Source organism: Squalius cephalus (assembly GCF_949319135.1).
Source record: "Squalius cephalus genome assembly, chromosome: 1".
Lineage (NCBI taxonomy): Eukaryota > Metazoa > Chordata > Actinopteri > Cypriniformes > Leuciscidae > Squalius > Squalius cephalus.
Window position 1 is genome coordinate 9,304,414 of NC_137122.1, and position 23,120 is coordinate 9,327,533.

The 23,120-nt window shown below is 39.1% G+C and overlaps 1 protein-coding gene and 1 long non-coding RNA gene across 3 annotated transcripts; one reads left to right on the forward strand and one right to left on the reverse strand.

Annotated features, from left to right (window-relative positions):
- Positions 1 to 2,098: 2,098 nt before the first annotated feature.
- Positions 2,099 to 2,893, reverse strand: LOC307164027. Its single transcript, XR_013822192.1, has 3 exons — positions 2,722 to 2,893; positions 2,581 to 2,646; positions 2,099 to 2,477 (listed from the first exon to the last, which is right to left on the reverse strand). It is a non-coding gene; the product is annotated as an uncharacterized lncRNA (long non-coding RNA).
- A 9,561-nt stretch (positions 2,894 to 12,454) lies between these two features.
- On the forward strand, positions 12,455 to 18,738 carry LOC307162628 (GTPase IMAP family member 8-like). Of its 2 annotated transcripts, XM_079878086.1 has the most exons (4): positions 12,455 to 13,130; positions 14,215 to 14,250; positions 15,912 to 16,610; positions 17,051 to 18,737. In XM_079878086.1, exons 1-4 carry the CDS (start codon positions 12,944 to 12,946, stop codon positions 17,806 to 17,808), a joined length of 1,680 nt encoding a protein of 559 aa, XP_079734212.1. In that variant the 5' UTR covers positions 12,455 to 12,943; the 3' UTR covers positions 17,809 to 18,737. The 2 variants fall into 2 exon arrangements, with proteins under 2 accessions (XP_079734212.1, XP_079734213.1); XM_079878087.1 differs by lacking the exon at positions 14,215 to 14,250 and having other exon boundaries at positions 17,051 to 18,738.
- The last annotated feature ends 4,382 nt before the right edge of the window (positions 18,739 to 23,120 follow it).

Sequence of the window (23,120 nt, forward strand, 5' to 3'; positions counted from 1 at the left end):
ATGCTGGAAAAAGAACCTCTCTGAAATAGTGGTCACCATCGACCCAGTGTCCAATAAACAGGGAACCTCTACCCCACCCATAGTAATAGTGACAGAAGGACAGTTACCTAATAATTTAAGAAGGGCCTGGTTCCCACCTAATTCAGCAGGCCGAGAGCCAACGGTTACCCCTCCTGAAGTGTGGCTCATCAATTCAGGGGGTTGAAGTTTTCCGTCGGCCTACTAGGATTCAGAGAGCTACCTGGCTGTGACAAAGATGCCTGCTGCTCTGTAGATCTACGAAAATCCAAAACACAATTTCGGGCAATATGGCCTGGTTGGTTACAACGTCTGCAAATAATAGGGTTAACTCGCCTAGACTGATTAAAAACATGCTGTGACTGCAACTGCTGTAAACCTTGGGTGAGTTGATTAAGTTGCTCTTGTTGGGCCCTCAACATCTCTTTCAGTTCAGCCAACTCAGACGGATTCTCTCGACCTCGGGAGGGTAAATTATGCCCTTGGACTCTATACTGAGTAGCAAGAGATGGAACGGAGTAACTTCTTTCCCGTGTATCAGGGCGAAAACCCTCATCAACCCACCTAATTGCCTCTTTCCTTACCTCCAAAATGGTAGACTGTGGATGGAGCCGGATATAACGCTTAAGCTCACGGCATAGGCTGTTATCGATCACGTGTTCTACAAACTGATCCCTGAGTAAAGAAGCGGAATTAGGCACGCCATCTGGAGCGCATTGTACCACCTTCTCCATCAAAGCAAAAAGGGCATGCGAGAAGTCTTGCAAGGACTCCCCCTCTTCCTGTTTACGGGAGAAAAACTGCTTCTGAAGGGAAATATACGAGTGCGCACACCCATATAACTCCCTTAACACAGAAAACACCTTTTCTGGATCCTCACTCTCCTCCCTTGGTCTAAACTTAATTTCACTTCTGGCAGAACCTCCTAGATGGTCAAGAATAAACAGAGCTTCCTCCCTTGCTGATAAATTTCGAGCCCTTAAATTACTCTTAATCTCCTCCACCCATTCAAACACCTCCTCATCATCCCTTCCACTCTAGGGACAAGAATGACACGCTCTGCCATGGGCCTGGGGGCATCCACCACACCGCGAACATGTGTATCAGAGGCAGAGCTAATACTAACCGAGGGCCCTGCTGCAGAACTAGCTTGACGCTGTAACTGCTCATTCTCTGACTGCAAGGACTGAACCTGTCTTCGCAGATCTTCCAACTCACTCTCCATTAGGAAAATGCACCAAAATAATAATAATAAACCTGAAAGACGTACTCACGGGTAATTTGACAAACTGCCAGTCTCGAGAAAGCTTCCCTTGATCACTGCCCGCTGCTGCTTTGCCGCTGTAAAATAAACACTCACCAAAAACATCCAAATAAACAAAAACAAAAACCACAAATACACCTCCAAATTCAAGCACATACAAAGTGTCCCAAGATTGGAAGTACACACCTCTGCCTGTACAAAACCCTGCCCGACTACGCCAAATGTGAGCGGAGGCTATTGCCACCTAAAATATAGAATATGTTTTGTAAATGCTCCCAACTACAGGGTTTCCAAATAAATGGAAAAAAACAAACAGAGATGCGTACAATCTTTATTTGACAACAAAGTAGTAAAAAGGATAATCATACAAAAATTATAAGAAAAAAAATACACAAGTTACAAATACAACATTCACACAAAAGAAAAGAATAAGTCATAAAGTGGCCACTTGTAAAATTGGATCTTGGACAGGCAATATCAATATCCCTTGGGATAAGTCACATTTGGGATAGAGAAAGAAAAATGAAAACAAAATATCCAAATTAAATTCAAACCACCTCAATTCACACCTTCATGCAAATGTATAACCAAATATCACAATCCACCAATAAACAACAAAGTATAAATGAATTAAATAAATCCTCCCAATCCCAGCAGCTAATAGCCCATCGTAGTTGTAAAGGAATTGACAGTAGATAAGAACGGTGGCAATTACCACCCACAGTACTCAAGAACACAATTAGCCACAAAAAAAAAGAAACAAAAAGAGAAATATCAAATTAAAGAAAATACAATTAAATCAATATGACAAATAAATAATTCAATACCCAATCATCTCAGCACACGCACACACTTCCATACACACAAACGCCACCACAAACACGCGTTCACACCGAGCTCACTCAAACACGCGCTCGCCTCAACACACACTCAAATAAAGACTCGTTCACATCAAACGTGTTCACACAAACATGCGTTCACACGAACACACGCTCGCATCAACACACACGCACACACCTAAAACCCCGCTCACACAACTGTGCGCTCGCACAAACACACGCTCGCATCAACACACGTGTGCGCTTCTAAATCACAGTAGTCCGTGGTGGGACTTGAGCGCGCACCCTCTTCAGTCTTCACAGCACAGCACCACTGCGAGCCGCCACACAGCAGCAAAACAACAGCGGGCAGATTTCTATAAAAATAGTTACTCAATTTGGTCATTAACCACGCATACACTATATCTAAAATTACATCTCTGATTAACAAACAACTTACAAAATACCATATCAACTTACCTGCAGCACAATTGACTGGCCCTCGGTGAGAACGGTGAACAAACCACCAATACTGCCTCGATCACACTATATAAACGAGTCATCATTAAAAACGGCGCTATTAAAGAATAATTGCAGCAACATATCAATGCAGTAACATACCTTGATATATGTTAATGCAATTGAACATCCACAGGCCCACGGCAAAAGTTAAAAAAGGGATTTCCAACTTATGCAGGTCTACAACACTTAATACGCGCTCAATGCTTGATGCATAATAGATTGCTCTTGCGACACAAAAGAATGCAGCCTGCGTACCATGCCGGAAGGAAAACGGAAGTAAGAGGAAATCTCCGCGTTTTTAAAGGGCCGTGAGCGTACCATGCCAAAGAGAAAACGGAAGTGAAAGGGGATCTCCGCATTTTTAAAGGGGCCGTGAGCTTAACTTCCACCCAGCTCCATCCACCTACACAGAACGGAAGACCCTAGAAGGGTCACCCCATTACACTGGCAACATACCACATAATATTTACTATATTAATAGTGTGTCATGAGTTTAGTATGCCTGAGCACATGGTTAGCATGAGTGTTTCGCGATTAGCGCGATAGCCTGCTATTCATTATAACTGGTCATTATGTCTATGTTATTTGAGTGTATGAGAGTACATGATGTTGTTTCAGTCTTATTTTGTTTGTAAAAAGCATGAGATTAGAGTGTTACTACCAGCTGCCACACGTCATTCTGGGGCTAGCTAGAGCATGAGAACTGCACAGAGAGAGTGTTAAATAGCTTGTTGATCATATTTTTCCTTCTAGTGTGATGGAATGTTTAAAGTCACTCAGTAAAAAAAGTGATATACATGTTGAGATTGTATGTTTTGAGCTTTTGTTATGCATATTCTCTTATGCTTCATTCTGAGTAAATACACCAACAAAGAAGCCATCACTGCAATGCTCTCTTTTATTTCATTTTTCGACATACCACGACATTACAGTAAAAGCTGTGTCGACCAGGACAGTTGTTCGGCTACCGGACAATGTGGTTAGTAGCCTACTTCTGCAGAAGTTGCGTGTTAAACGTGATGACAGATGCGGCTGCTGCAAGAACTCAACCCACCAGGGACAGAACAAGGACACGTCGTAGATTCGTTAGGCGTACCTATCACTCCATGTGACCGAACTATCTTTGGCACGTTGATGGGTACGATTTGTTTCTAAAGGTACTTCCAGACAGTATCGCTGGATTCCCGGTTCTGGCTTGATTGACAGGTATCTCGTCCATTCAGCGATAAGTACGTCATTCTCAAAATATACCTACCTTTTCCGTTTTTTCTGAATTGTCGTCGTGTTTTCTGAAATGTCGTTGTGTTTTCTGAATTGTTATTTTGTTTTTGTAATTGTGATTTGTTTTGCACCTCTCGGCCACCGTATACCTCTGATAAGAGATCACTCTAAAATTGTAATGTATCAAATGCATTTTCAGTAAAGCTGATTTGAAACGATCTGTATTTTGAAAAGCACTTGACAAATAAATTTGAATTGAATTTATTTTTATTTTATTTTTCTTTTGAACAAGTCACAGTGATCTTGTGCCCTTTCTCTTGGTTTGGTCTCATGCCATGGCGTTTCCCAAAAGCACCGTAAGCATTGGTGTCAATGGACTTCCCGATCAACCTGGGCTCACGATGCTTTTGGGAAATGCATCCCTGCATATTGACACTGATAACAAGTTTAATGATAAGCAGAAAATGAGCTGAGTATTAACAGCAAAACAAACTCTGTCAGAGGGGAGTCAGAATAATAAATGAAGGGAGCTTTTGAAGTAAACTTAAAGGGTTTATTCACTGGGTGTAAAGCTTTATTTTGGTCTCATCTGACCATCAAACCCAGTCCCACTGAAAGTTCCAGTAATGTCTGGTAAACATGAGATTGTTGTTTAATGTCATTAGGGCTGTCACGATATCAGATTGTTGACACAACGTGACCAAAAGAATTCATGGTAACGGCATATTGCAATATCTATAGAAAACTTCTATAGAAAAAATGCTATCAGACAAATTCTTCTTTACTGGTTTTTATTTTGTGTTTTGCTTTCTTTTCTTTCAGCTAAAATGCTAAGGTTTCTGCAGTTCTGGCGTGTGTTTGATGATGTGCTCGACGTGCAGCCTCTGTACCCTTTCATATAGGTATGTTATTAGCGGTGTCCGGTGTGGTTTTGTTTGTGTTGAATGACTGCGCCTTGACGGCACAATTCCATCTTTACGTGATCTTTTCTTCTTTTAGGCTGATTATTTGAGAGGTTTTTATTCTCTGTCTGGGAAGAGGGGCAGACAAAAATTGAACCCTGCGGTTCCTTCAATGGGCTGACGGCCATGTTGAAATGCTGAATAACAGTAAATGCAGTATACACTTTATTAAGGCCGATCGCTTAAGAGTTTGATGCAATTCATACACGAAAATGTATTTGATATCTGTGCTCTTGTTTTATAGTACCTTTTTATCGATCATGTTTGGGGATTGATATCTGAGATTGGGTAACTGTGCTGCAGTTGTACTTTAGCTAAAGTAGGCTATGTTTTGTTTGGCTTTACACCCAGTGAATAAACCCTTTAAGTTTACTTCAAAAGCTCCCTTCATTTATTATTTTCACTCCCCTCTGACAGAGTTTGTTTTGCTGTTAATACTCAGCTCCTTTTCTGCTTATCATTAAACTTATGGGCTGTATCTATGTGTACATGCATGTTTCCTTCATTGTTAAAGGGGCAGACCAGCCACTGTTTCTTGTATATTTTAGTTTTATATTGTGGTTTATTGTTGTTATTTGATATTGATTAATGTGATTATCTTAAATATTGTTTGTCATTTGCTTTTTGTGTCTGTGCTACTGCTCTCCTCTTTTTGTGTGTTACAGCGCTCAGAGACTTTGTACAGGGCCGGGCCTGCATCGACACTAAACCTCCTTCGGTATAGGTGATTTGGGTGGTGCGGCACTTCTGTGTGGTGTGTACCAGAAGGTTTGGCACTGAAACGGTGACTTAAAGGTTATTTCTTATTTGCGGTGTATGCTGTGGGTTTTCTTCTGTCTTTTACAGGTGGTAGGAGGTCTATAAGAGCAGGCCCGACCAGGCCCGGACTGGCGACTAATTTGGCCTGCTGCCAGCCAGCGTTTTTATTTATTTTTATTTTATTATTATTATTATTATTATTATTTATTTATAGTACTACCTTTACCAGTGATCATTTTCAAATTCGTCATTCAATTAAATTATTATTATAAATTAAAATCATGAATCTGTTAGTCTTGACTGTCAAGGCTACGATTCGACTTTAAGCCTCAGCCAAACGGTTAAACAGAAAATGCGAGCATCACCCGATGATGGAGAGAAAACGGCCAGGTGGAGCAGAGAGGGAAAGGACAACGAAATAGAAAGCACTCAGAGAACAAGCATCAAAATGCTGAAAAATTACTGACCTTTTCAGGGCTTCAAGTGCAGGTCAGTTTCATCTGTAAATACTGTACTTTTTTCTTCGTTAACTTAGTATTGAACTGCTAGCAAATGTAAGCGGTATAGCGCCCCTATTACTATCGTCACTCAAAATACTGTAAGCTAAAGGAGATTAATATTAGTTAGTGTAAAGTTACATTAGTAATTTAGCAGACTAATATTAACATTTATATGGTAGGTACTGGGAGCAGGGAGACAGGAGTGATAGTGCAGACATCAACAAAAAATAATACAATAACATTTAATTAGACAATTTAGAAAATTACGTCTGCCCATTTGTGAGGTTTAAAACTTTTTTCCTTTTTTTAAATTTGTTTAATCAAATGAAGGTGGAGACAGTCAACCTAGCACTAGCTGTGGTGCAATGATCACACGTCAGATTCAGCCAGGGAGTGAAATGACATGTAGAAGCAAAATAAGATTATTATTTTTATTTTTAACATATTGTAAGAAATATAGTGTTGCTAAATGTTGGATATTTAAGTAATTTTAAGATAAAAACAATAACATTTTGTCCTAAATATAATACTTTGATTTTTTACCAAAATAAATGTAGATTCTGGGCAAACAAATTACAATAAGGTGGTTGTTTTACACCAAGGTGGAGACAGTTCTGTTTGTAACATGAGGCCAAAAGAAGTGACAGGTGAAGAAGAGACAGGTACAAGAAAAATATGCACACTTTATACATACATATATATATATGGGTCATTGACGAATAAGGTTTTTAAAAGTGTAAAAAAATAGAATGGAGATATAACTATATTTGAAACCATTTTTTTAGTTTACCTAGGTGTTAACAATAAGATTTTGTGGTTTGTACAATCAATTAACACTGTTTTTTGTCATTTTTTACAAGATGGACAAAATGTCACCAAAAAAGTCATTCGGTTTAACCACTGATTTGAAAGTTAAAAACTGATTTGACATTGATGTTGAGATCTCATAAATGTAATAATTTATTGGTCTACTCTCTAAACACTCCAACATATTCAAGGAACACATTGCACTGGGAAAGGAGAAAAGGGGAAATGTAAAAAAAAAAAAATAGCCTTATCTGCTTTATATTTGTATTATTGTAGTTCCTTTAGTTATTAAAAACAATATTATTCCATTTAAATATTTACTATATCGGTTTTACCGAATGACCTTTTGACACTTCAAAATCTTTAAAATACCTTTATATGTAGTAAAATATAATTAAAACCTTTTGGATTCAGTAAAAGAGATCAAGTTGTACTACCTTACATACTTTGGATGTTATATATTTGTTTTTTTATTATCATTAAGGCCTTTGGACAAAAAAAATGACCCGTCATGTCATTGACCCACATACATACAGAAATATATATATATATATATATAACACTAGTACTCCACTTTACTTAGTGTATGAGGCTGATGATACTGGTGGAAGGGAGAAATAGAGAGATATTAGGGAAAATGAAGAGAAGGAAAAGGGAAGTGAGGATACCGTTCAAGAGAAAGCCTTTAATTATTTTACACCGCCCCAGCCTAAGTATTTAGACCAATAAATGTAATTTAGGAAAAATTAGGGTTGTCTGTGTTTCTAAATTTTATTTGGGTGCATAGGATGGCCTGGATGGGTGTAGGATTTCCCGGCCTGAAATTGTGTCCCAGTCTGGCCCTGGGTCCGACCCTCTTGCAGTCTTGAGGAGAGCTATTTCCTACTTTTGTGAATTTTATTATTGATATGTTTTAACACTTGATGTCCGAATTGAAACAATAAAAATTGTGATCTTGTTTTACAAACTACATTTGTTGTCTAGAATCAAGTATTGTGACCTCTAGAGTCCTCCTGCCTTAAATAAGGAGGTGCAGTCAGCTTATATTTCCTACACTACAATATTCAGAAGTAAAATGCAACATAAACAGTAATGCAGCAGTAATATTAATGCAAAACCATCTGTTTTATGGTGCATATTTCTAACCTTATTTTGATTACTCTCAGATTAGGTAAAGTAAGTCGAATCTGTCCTAAATCATAAGCATCTGAATTTTCATACTCACGATCCGTAGGTCAGAAGACTTCTCTGTGGTCTGTTCAGCTCACTTTTGTAGAAATCAAAGACTTTAGGCAGGCGAGCTTCTTAGTTTCAATTAAATATAGTTTTATTATTTAAAGGTTAATTAGTTTACATATAAACTACTAATATATAAAACACAAGAAAAAACAACATCAAAAGTTAATTGTTCACAAGTGTTGTCTATCAGAGGCTTCAATGGCATCAAACACCGGAGAGGCCGTTCCTACGAATCAGCGTCTCCTTCATCTTCTCCTTTCAGCCTTTTATAGACCATCTGAATTCTTGAGCTCGTCATCTTTGGAAATCCCCTCATAATTCACTAGTCTTTTACAGACAATCAAACATTTCCTAATCCTTAAGGTCATCAGTACTAAAAATTCCCCTCATAATTTATCAGTCTCTTACAGACAACTTATCCAATCTGAAGTCTTCAGGTGTCATGAGTTCTGGGAATTTCTTTCAGACCTGTCAATGTAAAGCCTTTCGCCTCTTTGTTCTCCTTCTTCAGACTTTTCTTCTATGCTGCCTCCTGAACCTCGTCCGCAACACAGCCGACGGTAATGCTTGCATTTTTCTTCTTTCTCCAGCAAAGCTCTTTCTAATACATGTTTCTTCCTCTCTTTTCTACCAGCATGCTTCTTAATAAATGCAAGGAGGATTTTTCTGCAGAATACCTTTACTTATACTCTTGATAACTGAAGTACATAACACAGTCACATCTGATAACAGATCACTCTAAATTGTAATGTAGACGCTGCTTTGAAACAATGTATTGTGAAAAGAGCTATACAAATACATTTGAATTGAATCGAATTTATATTTTTTTTATTTTTTTTATTATGAACAAGTCACAGTGATCTCGTGCCCTTTCTCTTGGTTTGGTCTCATGCCATGGCGTTCCCCAAAAGCACCGTAAACATTGGTGTCAATGGTCTTCCCGATCAACCTGGGTTCACGATGCTTTTGGGAAATGCAGCCCTGCATATTGACACTGATAACAAGTTTAATGATAAGCAGAAAATGAGCTGAGTATTAACAGCAAAACAAACTCTGTTAGAGAGGGGTCAAAATAATAAATGAATGGAGCTTTTGAAGTAAACTTAAAGGGTTTATTCACCGGGTGTAAAACTTTATTTTGGTCTCATCTGACCATCAAACCCAGTCCCACTGAAAGTTCCAGTAATGTCTGGTAAACATGAGATTTACGGTAACGGTATATTGCAATATCAGACAAATATATCTGAATATATGCTATCAGACAAATTCATCTTTACTGTTTTTTATTTTGTGTTTTGCTTTCTTTTTTTTTCAGCTAAAATGCTAACCGGTTTAGCTTAGCACAATGCCAAAATACAATTGATGAGAATAACAGCATATTTTACTCCAAAATCGTGTTATAGCTTCAGTCGTGATTGAAATAACTTCCTTCTGTATCACAGAATGAGGCAGAAATTATTTGATAGTATTCTATACAGTGATAAAGGCTATGTCAATTAGCATTGCATTAATACACAATGTAGATAACTATTGGGTTTCAACATACTTGAATAATATAATGAGACATGAAAATACAAAATAAACATAAAGCGGTTCAAATGTTGGCTTATACCTTACCAAGATGCAATTTTTATATAGTTTATTCTCTTGACCATGGTGAACATATTTAAACACGTTTTCAACCCTGTTTTGTTTTTAGGCAGTTGAAGCATAAAAATGAAAAATAATAAATAAATACAGTAAAATAAACTTTTTTTTTTTTAATCCAGTACAAACGTTTCTCACGCTCATCTTCGACAACTGTCACAGTTGCAACAAGAACAGTCTTTCATGGTATTTTACTATAGGATGCATTATTGTACAATAAACTACCCAACAGTATATAAAGTAGTTTAACTTTAACAACCTTGAACACATTCAGAAGTAAAATGCAACATAAACAGTAGTGCAGCAGAAATATTAATGCAAAAACATCATATAAAAAAACCCTGACAAGGAGGGTTTTTCTGCAGAATACCTTTACATTTATTCTTGATAACTTAAGTACATAACACTTGTACATAACTAAGGTTTTAAATATGACTAGTAGTTTTTCCTCCGGCCGTGATTAAAGCATATTCGAAGCCATTTTCTAGAGTTAATGCTGTGCAGCAAGTTAGGGTTAGAGCAGGGGCGGCGCTAGGGCTGGGCTAAGGGGGCTTAAGCCCCGAATGTTTTTAGTAAAGCCCCGAATATTTTGTTACCTGTCATAATTCCACAATATTCCACAATAGAGACCCTGTTATTTCTTTTCTGGCTGGCGTGTGGTACATCCTACAGGGTCGTCTCCGGAGTGTTTGACATGCCTCGTTCCACTGTCCACCGCATTGTCCACCGGGTCGCTGAGGAGGTGGTGGCCATCCGCCACCAGGTCATTCGGTTCCCCAACACCCCAGAAGACCTGGAGGCAGTTTGCCGTGGGTTTGCAGGGCTGGCCAGACACAGAGCTTTCTTGAAAGCTGCTGGAGCAATCGACGGCTGCCATGTCCGCATCAAGCCTCCAAGCGGCCCTGATGGTAATTTCTACAGGAACAGGAAACTGTTCCCCTCCATCATCCTGCAGGCTGTTTGTGACCATCAGGGCCGCTTCATTGACACCTACGTGGGCTTACCCGGGTAAGTGCATGACGCACGAGTGCTCCGCCACAGCCCACTGTACAGGAGGTCAGTGTGCCCTCCTCCAGGGCACTTCATCCTCGCAGACGTAGGGTACTTGTGTCTCCAACACCCACTCCCCCTCATCACTCCCTACAAGAGGCCAGTACGAGGTTTAATCTCCATCATTCCAGGGCACGCTCCATTATAGAGCGTGCTTTTGGGATGATGAAGACCAGGTTCAGGGCCATCTTCCTGCAAGCGCTGAAGGTGCACCACACCTTTTTACCTCATGTAAGTTAAATGAAAAATACATTTGCAAAAAACATAATTAACTTCTTTCTTCCAGAACATATCATTTTTTGTTTTGTTTTTTCATTTCAGGTCATCACAGCTTGTGCCATCCTGAACCGTGTGCCTGATAGTAACTGTCCATGCTCGCCCCACCCCTTGCTGGAGTCTTTCGGTACTGCACCATAACAAATTACATGAACCAATGAAATAACCAATCATAACAATAACATTCTTTTCTCAATACCCGCTACACTTGCTTATACTAAAGGGACTATCCCCATAAAAATAGCCATAGCTTTCTTATAAAAATTTAAGAGAGTGATCAATTTTATGAAAATCAAATAGCACAGACCACAACGGAAATGTTTCCAGGGGACCCCAATAAGTGACGAACCCGACTGGGACGTGCTTATTGCCTAAGCCACTAGATGACAAGCCTGCAACCGTTAGCCCAAATAAAGCATAATGGCTAATGCTAACGCTCGTACGCAGTGACGGAGAGCAGAGGCCGTGTTTTATGAATGGATGTCAATGGAGAAGAGGCTTCACTACACTGAATAAACCGCTTTTGTGAGGAAACAGCTGATCATTTAAGTAATCCACAGCCTGTTCGCTAATCTTCAACATGTTTTACCATAAACAATACTTGTGTTGGGAACGATATGTAGATTTTACTAAGATAAAAAGGTTATAAAGGAAAGCAGAGTAGGTAATGTCACGACAGGCAGGACTCATTTACGGCATTTGTATTACTATGTACGGTACATAGTATTTAATAGTAATATTGAGTGATATTGTATATTGTCTAAAGAAAGTAAAAAATACAGATGCTTTCTTTTTCAGGTTTTACCAGTTATGATAAGACTTGAATTGTAATGACTATTTTAACTACATGTATGCATATGATATGACTCTGATATTATGCACTTTGATGAATAAAGACAAAATGATTAATTTAATTATAAATATTGTTATATTGTATGTTATTTAATTCAAATAAAACATGGTGTGTCAACTACTGTGTGCCTAATGATGATGATATAACGCTTTTTAATTAATTATGGTAAACATACATGTAATTTTAATGATGTAGTGATTTGTTCTTTGCAGCTAGAGATATTCACGCTTTTTTTCCGCAGTAAAGCACATTCCTCAAACAATGCAGTCCTACTGTAACTTTACAAGCGATATAACACCAAATATAGAGCATTTATCCACAAGACCAACACGCTAATATTCCACATGAAACTGATTAACGTAAGCCAAACTGACTGTAATAACGCTGACCTCACTGCCATTACACGATAGGCTGAGCTGCGTCACATGATCAAGTTAGCATTACGCTTTCTCCAATGGTAAGAGATACAGACCCTCTCATCTCCCTCATATAAGACCATCTCTGCTAGACTTGTTCCCAATGCAAGATAACGCAAATATCAAAAAAAAAAAAGCTGTTTCAGGATAAATAACTAGCGGGCAAATATTACAGCGATTATTTAAAATTAATCGAGAGAGGCAGATATCGTTATTGCGATTAAAATGTGCTTATATATTAAGATTAAGCTGTCATATTAACAAAAAGTCAGGGTCTATCTATCTTTCTATCGGTACTGATTACCAGGGCCCCAAGGAGAGAGAGGGCCTGCAATATATTTTATTTTACCTTCATATTTTCATTTCCTAATTAAATTTCATAAGGAATGTCAGATGAAATGTAAAGTTAGTGTATTGGCGGAATAACTTGGTTGATTGACTGACTACATTTTGTATACAAAACAAGTAAAGACTATCTAAGGTCTCACGTCCCACCCCTTGCTAATGCGCCAAATGGTTTAGTCCATCTGCACGCACTTTGTGTATGTTAGTAGCTGAACATCTGGTGGAGCGCAAACTTCTGCTGTAGAAATGTCTTTCTCAAAGACAGCCAAATCAGGCCAACAAAAAAGAAAGGAAAGACAGGAGAAGGAGAGAAAGGAAAAGCAGGAGAAGGAAAGAAAACAAAATGAGGAGAAGGAAAGAAAACAAAATGAGGAGAAGGAAAGAAAACAAAATGAGGAGAAACAATTGGTAACTGACTTATTTTCAGAGAAAGGTGAGCACAAACTACAACACGAAATCTGTAGTGCTAAACTGCTTGAATATCTCTGTGATCGCTAGTGCTAAAAATGAACTGAGACAACCAATTGAAAGAGCAGAACATACACTTTCAGATGATCATTTGGTTATACATGTAATCTGAGGTAAAGGCTAAATAAATAAACTGTACACTACAATGCTGTTGTTTACATACAACACACCAAAAAAAAAAACTTGACATTAACCTGGTTTTAAACTTTGAAACGCTCCAAATGGATCAGTGCGTACAAGGTTAAATGTGTTTGAGACTGTTCGCGTGGCGCGTGACTGTCATGAATCACCGTAAGTTTCGCGGATGAGTTTCGTTTCCTGCTCGTTATTTTTACTTTCGGTTTCCGTGTCCGTGTCGCAGAACGACAACATGGTGGTGCTGGTAAGGTGTGGATTAACAACAAAATATGTGCATTTGTAAAATATTAACATGTTAAACGTGTCTAGTATGATATATCAGAATCAAATCTCTTCCTGCTTAAGCAATGATTTATTTATGGATTATGCATTTCAAGGAGCGTTTAAGAACTGAGAGTCCCACAGACTGACTGACACGCAGGTTTCATTAAAGTAAAAATTTAGTGACTTTTTAGCATAAATTGGAAGCAAACATAATGCATTGGCACTGAGTGTTTTTGTAATATCTCTTCCATTTAAAAAAAATAAAAAAAGTATTAAAATCATTGTTTGCCTCAAAAAATGGCACAGAAATATATCATGCCTTGTATTAAATAGATGAAATTTTCAGTAACGTCTACATGTTCATTATGATTCTGACAATCAAGTTGCTCTTTTCCTCTTAAACATTCATTTAAAATGAGATCAAAACCATGCACTAAATTAACACTCATAAATAAATGCAAACACAAATAGGCACATGAATAATAGAAGGTAAAAAGTTCTGCAGCTGTAAACAGATTTCAGGATATTTGTGTTATTTTCTGTCATGTTCTATTTTAATCCATTCGTGAAAAAGCTTGTTTTCAGATGTGCATAATGTTCACCAGATACTCTAACAGTGTGTGTGTGTGTGTGTGTGTGTGTGCTAGGCAGAAGTAGTAGTCCAGATTTTCATCTTCTCAACAGTAAGTCCATTAAATGATTTGACTATTTACTTTGAAACATTTATCAGTTAGTTTACTGATGTTTTAGGATATTAAATGAGCATTTCAGTGTTGGTCAGTGTTTGATTTTCCTCTTCTCTTGTGAGGAATCTTTTTTTTTAAAAAGTTTGTTTTTCTTTGTCTTGTATGTTAGTATGTGACATATGAGGACATAAATAAATGATTATGTTAGTGCATAAGTAAAATGCAGAAAAAGTTCCATTGTGTTAATGCCCTAACTGATACTCCAAATGATGTGATAATGTAATTGATTATATATAGCAAGTATTTACTGCTGTACAGTATGCAGGCTGAGTTCTAATATTTATCATAAATTACATTTTCTTATGCAAAAATATTTTAAGCTTCAGCACAACAGAGAACAACATGAAAACAAACATGATCACTTAAAAAAAAAAAAAAAAAAAAAACGTAAATAGAGATAAACAGAATGTGCATCAGTCACATTCATGTAAAGGAGAAAATGGATGAACTTATTATTAGTGATGCACTAGTGTGCAAAAGGCCCTCAATAAGTTAAACGTATAGTTAATTTGAAAGCGTTACTTACTATGTCCAGTAGATGGAAGTCCTGCTAAAATTCACTGCAAGTTCTGCATCAGCCACACTCATATCCTCTTATACAACTGCCTTCCACTGAACCCATGACTGCAGACTTCTGTAAGCCATATCGTAATGACTGCTAGCAACCTGAAGTAAAACCTTTTCAACATCTTGAGGAAAATATAGTATATTACATCCAGGCTGAGTTATAACTTATATCCCTTTCAAACACATGTTAGTCTCTGCTGAAAAAGACCAGAATGTGTATGTGTGAATTCTGTCTGGCAACGACTTATCTCATATCATACTCATATTCACATTACCTTTTACCCCTACTGTTTATTAACCTGTTCACTGGAACAATGAAGGACTAGCAGAAGGCACATTACATCACCTCTGTATAAGGACATGCAAGGGACAAATATACTTGAAATTATATTATTACACTAGTTCAGTGTTTCCCAGCTGTTCCTGAAAAGGAATGAAATACTGTGTCTCCATTTTTTGGAAAGATTTGTTATTAAATGTAATATTATTTTTATTTATTAGTAGGCAGAAACTCAGTTTTACTTGAACATGTTTGTGTATTTTCTTCTTAGGATAACATACCTTCTGTATAGATGCAATAGCATTAAATAAGCTTAAAATTAGTATGCATTTCTCAAGAAATTACCAGCTTCACTTATTTAGATGTTGATGTTTAATTGAAAATGTTTAGTTTGAGGTCACCATTATGGTGATCACTGTTTGATTTAGTTGGGCTCTTGATCATTGACTTTAAGTTGATTCTTTTTCAGTAATTGCAGTTGTTTTCAGAATACATTTCTGCATTGATAAAGCAGATCAACATGGCTGTTTTAACACTCAAATGACTGTTCAATTTGGACAGATCAACATTTATGTTTCCACTAAAATGAGCAGATAACACTCAATCGAAAAACAGATTAAAGCATTGTAATTCAATATAAAATGACTGTATGGTTTTGTCAATATGATTAAAGGTAATTTTATAATTAAATGAAAGCAAACTTATTCTTAAACTTAATCTTAATTCTTTCAACAAACTTTCTCTTTCACAGAGCCTGATGAACAACATGATTTAATCGATCTGAGGATTGTGCTGCTGGGAGTCACTGGCGCTGGAAAGAGTCCAACAGCAAATGCAATACTGGGCCGAGAGGCATTTAAAGAAAGCAGAACCAGAGAGAGTGAGATACAGAGAGGAAGAGTAGAAGACAGAAACATCTCCATCATCGACACTCCAGGATTCTTCAACCCTCAACTGACTGATGAAGAGCTGCAGAAGCAGATGATGAAGAGTCTGAATCTCTCCGATCCTGTTCCTCACGCGTTCCTCCATATCATAAACCTGGAGACTTGCAGAGAGGAGCAGAGGAACATTGTGGAGCAAATCCAAGAGAACTTCGGGGCTCAAGCTATGAGGTTCACTATGGTGCTGTTTATTGGAAGAGACAAAATATCCAGAAAAGAATGGATTCAAATCATTGAGAGTGAAAATATTAAAGAGCTGCTGAACTACTTTGAGGGAAGATATCATGTGATAAACAGCAAAAGTGAATGTGATCCCTACCAGATCAAAATGCTCTTAAAGAGTATTGATGAAATGGTGACGAACAATGGAGGACAGAACTACAGCCATGAGATCTATCTGAAGGATTCTGCAGACCAGGGAGATCTCAGGAAACAGGTGAAGAGCCAAGAAGAGATGAAAGGACTGATACAGAAGATTGCTAGAGAAAGTTTGCATTTGAAATTGGGTACATATTTAGCCATTTGTGGCTTTATTTATTTTAATTCTGAGAGATTTTCACGTAAAAAGGTAAATTATTTGTAAGTGATAATCTATGGCTCGTTGTGCATTGATTGGAGGCAAACAAAAAACACGATATGGAGGCAAAGAACCACCAACACCTGGCCATGAATTATCCTAAAGGGGTGGTTGATTATGATTTCACTTTTTTAATAAGCTGACCTCATACAATATATCCAGGTTTTTCAAAACAATTGCAGCCCTGGTTCTTTGATGGGAAAATTGTTGAGGGGGTAAATTAAAATAATGCTAATTAACTTATTTTATATACTTATTCTGTCTTATTAGTCATTTTATGTAATTTTGAGGCCCACTAAGTAAAGGGCCCCTATTGAGCATCATTTTTAAAGCGTAAATAACATTTTTAAATTCCTCTCTCTTTAACAGATCTGAGGATTGTGCTGTTGGGTAAAACTGGATCAGGAAAGAGTTCAACAGGAAACACCATCATCGGCGACTCTGTGTTTAATCAAGGTTGTTCTGCTAAGTCTATGACTAGACACTGTGAAAGACGTGTGACTGCAGTGGAGGAGGATAAAACCATCTCAGTGATCGACACTCCAGGACTATATGATACGTCAATGAGTGAAGAAGAACTGAAGAAAGAGATTGTGAAGTGCATCTACATGTCTGCTCCTGGTCCTCATGTGTTTCTGCTGGTCATCAGACTGGATGTGAGATTCACAGAAGAAGAGAAGAAAACAGTGAAATGGATCCAGAAAAACTTTGGAGAAAAAGCTTCTCATCACACCATCATTCTGTTCACTCACACTGATCATCTGAAGGGGCTTTCATTAGATGAATATATCAGTGAAAGTAATGATCTCAAGGCTCTTGTTGATGAGTGCGGTGGCAGATTTCACTCATTCAACAATGAAGACACGAGTAATCGCTCTCAGGTCACAGAACTGCTGAAGAAGATTGATGAAATGGTGAGGATCAATGGAGGACAACACTACACTAGTGACATATTTAAAGAGGCCCAAAGAAGGATTGAACAAGAGGCTTTTAAACAAAAACTGATAGACTATGGGCAAACAGCACTAACAGTGATAGGAGGAGGGGTAGTAGGAGTAGGAGCGGTAGTAGGAGGAGGCTTAGGAGCAGCAGCATTAGCAGCAATAGCAATAGCAAAAGGAAAATAAAGGCCATACCCTTATGAAAAGAAAATATAGTGAAGTTCACAACGTAATTTTGGGAGGAGTGAACCCATCTAATCTTTCTCATAAGCAGCCGCTCACCTTGCTCTGGCATCAGCGGTTTTGGCATCCCTCCACCACCCCAACTCCATCAATATAATTTAGGCATCTTACTACTATACTCATCCTCCGAGCATTAGTAGTCCCACTGGGGGGTGTATCCAAGCTCGAGTTGAAGCTGCTTCCTCGAACCCCTGCACTGCGGACAGCAAGCCAAATACGGTGAATGATCAATATATTAAATGATATAACAGTTGTAGGGAATTATTTGAATTTCGAAAGATATTATGAACCTACAAATACACTTCCAGATATATATACACGCACACACTTACACAGAGGCCCGAAGCGCAGAAGACGGAAAGGACGGAAGAATGCTCATATATGGGGAACAATGTCGACACCAGAAGCCTCGACTGAGGCAATAGAAGGTTGATGTCACATGATTTAGTTCCTCTGGAGAAAAAAACAAGAAACTGCATAGGAACAATGTAACCCAGTTCGTATAAATATGACTGCTTTTTGACTGTTAGTTGTTGCATTTTTTATTTTGATGCCGTGTGCATCCCTGTGGAGAAATCAGCTCTCTTCCAGTTCAGTTTATTAACTGAAACTCTTTTTGCTTAAATTGCTCTGTTGTATTATCTTAACTTGAATAGCTTGGATGATGACAAGTTATTTTTATATCTATTGCTTGAACTGCTTACATAGTAAATAGCCTGTGTAATTCTCCACTCATACAGGACTGCCCTGTTGAGATTGGATAAGCTGAAGTATTATAACCTGTAACCTTTTGATATTTTGCTACAAATATTAATCATTGTGTAACCAGTATTTTTATCTTTTGCTCAAATAAATTTTGATTTTATAAAGACAAATACTGTTCAGTTTTACTTCAGCTTACAAAGACAGTTCTACAAGTAATAGAAAGAGCATTATAGTATATCTTGCAAGACCAAGGACAGTGAAGGATCCAGGGAAGATTCTGCTGGAGGGTAAGCATGAATTTGATCAATAGGCCTAGTTGTCAATGATTGTTATTGTTTCACAAAGGTGTAGGGACTGATATAGAAGATTGCTAGAGAAAGTTTGCTCATAAAATTGGGTAATTATTTAGCCATTTGTGGTTTTATTTATTTTAATTCTGAGAGATTTTCATGTAAAAAGGTCAATTATATGTAAGTGATAATCTATGGCTTGGTGTGCATTGATTGGAGGGACAAAAAACAAAAAAAACATGATATTGAGGCAAAGAACCACCAACAGCTGGTCATGAATTATGCTAATGTTGTACTATTACTATGACGAAAATCACACTTTTAAAATTAGCTGACCTCGTGCAATATATCCAGGTTTTTCAAAACAATTGCAACCCTGGTTCTTTGATGAGAAAATAATTGTTGAGGGGTAAATTAAGATAATGTTAATTAACTTATTTTATATACTAGTTCTGTCTTATTTTTAGTCATTTTAAAGGAGAACTCCGGTCAATTTTAACATTGAGCTCATTTTTTTGTACATTTTGAGTGCTGTCAATACAGAGAACAACGACAAAAATCGGTGTTGCCTACACCATGTTATCCTCTCTTTAAAATTTGCACCCTGTTGACTTCAATAGGGCAAGTTTTAAACCTGCTTTTAGCCTCTTAACATACTTGATGTGTCATTACAAGTGCCCAGCCATTGTGAGTGATTCCTTCAGAGTGAACACTGGTGAGTCTGACTGCAGTAGATGTGAAAGATATGAATAAAAATGATAATAATTCAGCCAGCGCTCATACCTTTATTTACATCCTGTTTTCGGTCGAAGTCCTAGTAATCGATTGTCTAGTTCACGCGCGTGATCATAGGTACTAAACCTATGCGCGTGAACTCGACAATTGATTACTATGGACTTCGACCGAAAACAGGATGTAAATAAAGGTATGAGCGCTGGCTGAATTATTATCATTTTTATTCATATCTTTCACATCTACTGCAGTCAGACTCACCAGTGTTCACTCTGAAGGAATCACTCACAATGGCTGGGCACTTGTAATGACACATCAAGGATGTTAATATTGATGAGCCTCAGACTATCAACACTCATTCAACAAGCCATTCAGGATCATCAGCAGATCATCTCACTTTATTCTGAGTGTTTGCTGTTAGAAACACATTATTGGAGTCAGGATACATGATAAAAGCCTGTTAAACTGAAACACATTACTATTGAAAGACATTACTGTTATTCCTCACAATATAGCCTAACATGGATAAATCATCAATAATAGAACGAAATAATTAAATAAATAACCTATCTTTGTGAACCTCTACAGGCAAATAACTACAACACTATAATATGTAAATTTAAAACTAGTTTGACTTTATAATAACTATTAATTGCAATAAAGTAATTCAATCATAAACATGTTACAGATTTGTATGTACAGAAACTGACAATGATCATAATACTCTTAAAAATAAAAAAAATGTAAAGTTTCCGGTGTTAAACTTCATGAAAATGTATCTATATTCCCGTGGATGTATAGATTTGAAAGTTCCCTCGTTCGTTACTCATACATGGGCAATATAATGTCAATTTTAATAAGTAAATGTAATCTTCCAAAGATAAATGTCGAGTCGACAAAGAAATAAAGGTAAACATGAAAATGGCAACAGCAACATTTGGGATCGATTCCTATCAATTCCCCTCACAGATCTCAAACTTTGACTTGACAATCAGTAACAGTTCTCACTGCAAACATCGAGACAATCACACAAACAAACACAAAATCGCTCAGGTGGGTTAGGGTTAGGCTCAGATCATGCTCGCTGCTGCTGTATTAAATGTTTATTTCAGTAGGAAGATGCCAGAAAAGACGCACAAGTATCGCTATGATCGATGAAAACAATACAGAAATGAGTCTGTCGCTTAATCAAACTCTATAAAGTGTGTGTGATGGTTGTGTAAATATGAGAAATACCGTGAACTGCTCTCCTCACCTCAGAAGACTTGACGCTGAAACTCAATAAGGGAAGAGACGGCGCGATCGGCCTCCAAAGCATCACGGGCGCACACTGTTGAAGATTTTATTATAATTTTTTTTTTTATTTAGCTATATATTTGTACACTATTATTTCCTTTCTGTGTTTGTCTTTGGGTTTTACTTTGGAAGCCTGAATGGCCAGAATGTTGATGCAACAGACAATTCTATTTTTGGAAGGGATATATATGTGAGAAGCTGAGCTATTTAACGTTTTTTTGGGTTACTGTGATTGTAAATAATTGTAATTTGTGTTTTATGAGTTATTGATCCGGGAGGTTCGAATATGTGAATTGTCAACTTCACTGAACTCCTTGAACCGGGCAAAAAGTTCAAGGCTGATCAAGGAGGTGCCGGCTTAGGGGAACCATAACCATGAAACACAGAGGGTGGGATGGGAGAAATGGGAACTTGATTGGAGGCACTCTTGCACACAGGAACTAGCCTAACTGGTCTGCACTTCCAACTGGGCTTGACAGACTTGGGGGCAAAGACAGAACTGCATTTGCCTCCGGCTCCTGCACCCCTGCATGTGCCTCCGGCTCCTGCACCCCTGAATTTGCCTCCGGCTCCTGCACCACTGAAGTTGGCTCCTGCACCACTGAATTTGCCTCCTGCACCCCTGCATTTGTCTCCGGCTCCCGCACCACTGAATTTGCCTCAAGCTCCTGCACCCTTGAATTTGCCTCAGCCTCCTGCACCCCTGAATTTGCCTCCAGCTCCTGTACCCCTAAATTTGCCTCCGGCTCCTGCACCCCTGAATTTTCCTCCAGCTCCTGCACCACTGAATTTGCCTCCAGCTTCTGCACCCCTGCATGTGCCTCCGGGTCCTGCACCACTGCATTTGCCTCCAGCTCCTGCACCACAGAATTTGCCTCTGGCTCCTGCACCCCTGCATTTGTCTCCGGCTCCCACACCACAGAATTTGCCTCTGGCTCCTGCACCACTGCATTTGCCTCCGGCTCCCGCACCACAGAATTTGCCTCCGGGTCCTGCACCAGTGAATTTGCCTCCGGCTCCCACACCACAGAATTTGCCTCTGGCTCCTGCACCACAGAATTTGCCTCTGGCTCCTGCACCTCTGCATTTGTCTCCGGCTCCCACACCACAGAATTTGCCTCTGGCTCCTGCACCCCTGCACCACAGTATTTGCCACTGGTTCCTGCACCACTGAATTTGCCTCCGGCTCCTGCACCACTGAATTTGCCTCTGGCTCCTGCACCACAGAATTTGCCTCTGGCTCCTGCACCCCTGCATTTGTCTCCGGCTCCCACACCACAGAATTTGCCTCTGGCTCCTGCACCCCTGCACCACAGTATTTGCCACTGGTTCCTGCACCACTGAATTTGCCTCCGGCTCCTGCACCACTGAATTTGCCTCCGGCTCCTACACCCCTGAATTTGCCTCTGGCTCCTGCACCCCTGCACCACAGTATTTGCCACTGGTTCCTGCTCCACTGAATTTGCCTCCGGCTCCTGCACCACTGAATTTGCCTCTGGCTCCTGCACCACAGAATTTGCCTCTGGCTCCTGCACCCCTGCATTTGTCTCCGGCTCCCACACCACAGAATTTGCCTCTGGCTCCTGCACCCCTGCACCACAGTATTTGCCACTGGTTCCTGCACCACTGAATTTGCCTCCGGCTCCTGCACCACTGAATTTGCCTCTGGCTCCTGCACCACAGAATTTGCCTCTGGCTCCTGCACCCCTGCATTTGTCTCCGGCTCCCACACCACAGAATTTGCCTCTGGCTCCTGCACCCCTGCACCACAGTATTTGCCACTGGTTCCTGCACCACTGCATTTGCCTCCGGCTCCCGCACCACAGAATTTGCCTCCGGGTCCTGCACCAGTGAATTTGCCTCCGGCTCCCACACCACAGAATTTGCCTCTGGCTCCTGCACCACAGAATTTGCCTCTGGCTCCTGCACCCCTGCATTTGTCTCCGGCTCCCACACCACAGAATTTGCCTCTGGCTCCTGCACCCCTGCACCACAGTATTTGCCACTGGTTCCTGCACCACTGAATTTGCCTCCGGCTCCTGCACCACTGAATTTGCCTCTGGCTCCTGCACCACAGAATTTGCCTCTGGCTCCTGCACCCCTGCATTTGTCTCCGGCTCCCACACCACAGAATTTGCCTCTGGCTCCTGCACCCCTGCACCACAGTATTTGCCACTGGTTCCTGCACCACTGAATTTGCCTCCGGCTCCTGCACCACTGAATTTGCCTCCG

Coding starts and splice junctions, on each gene's coding strand:
- LOC307162628 (XM_079878086.1), top strand. CDS start 12,944: ATGTCTTTCTCAAAGACAGCCAAATCAGGCCAACAAAAAAGAAAGGAA. Junction 13,131..14,214: donor TGACTTATTTTCAGAGAAAG/GTGAGCACAAAC, acceptor TGTGTGTGCTAG/GCAGAAGTAGTAGTCCAGAT. Junction 14,251..15,911: donor AGATTTTCATCTTCTCAACA/GTAAGTCCATTA, acceptor TCTCTTTCACAG/AGCCTGATGAACAACATGAT.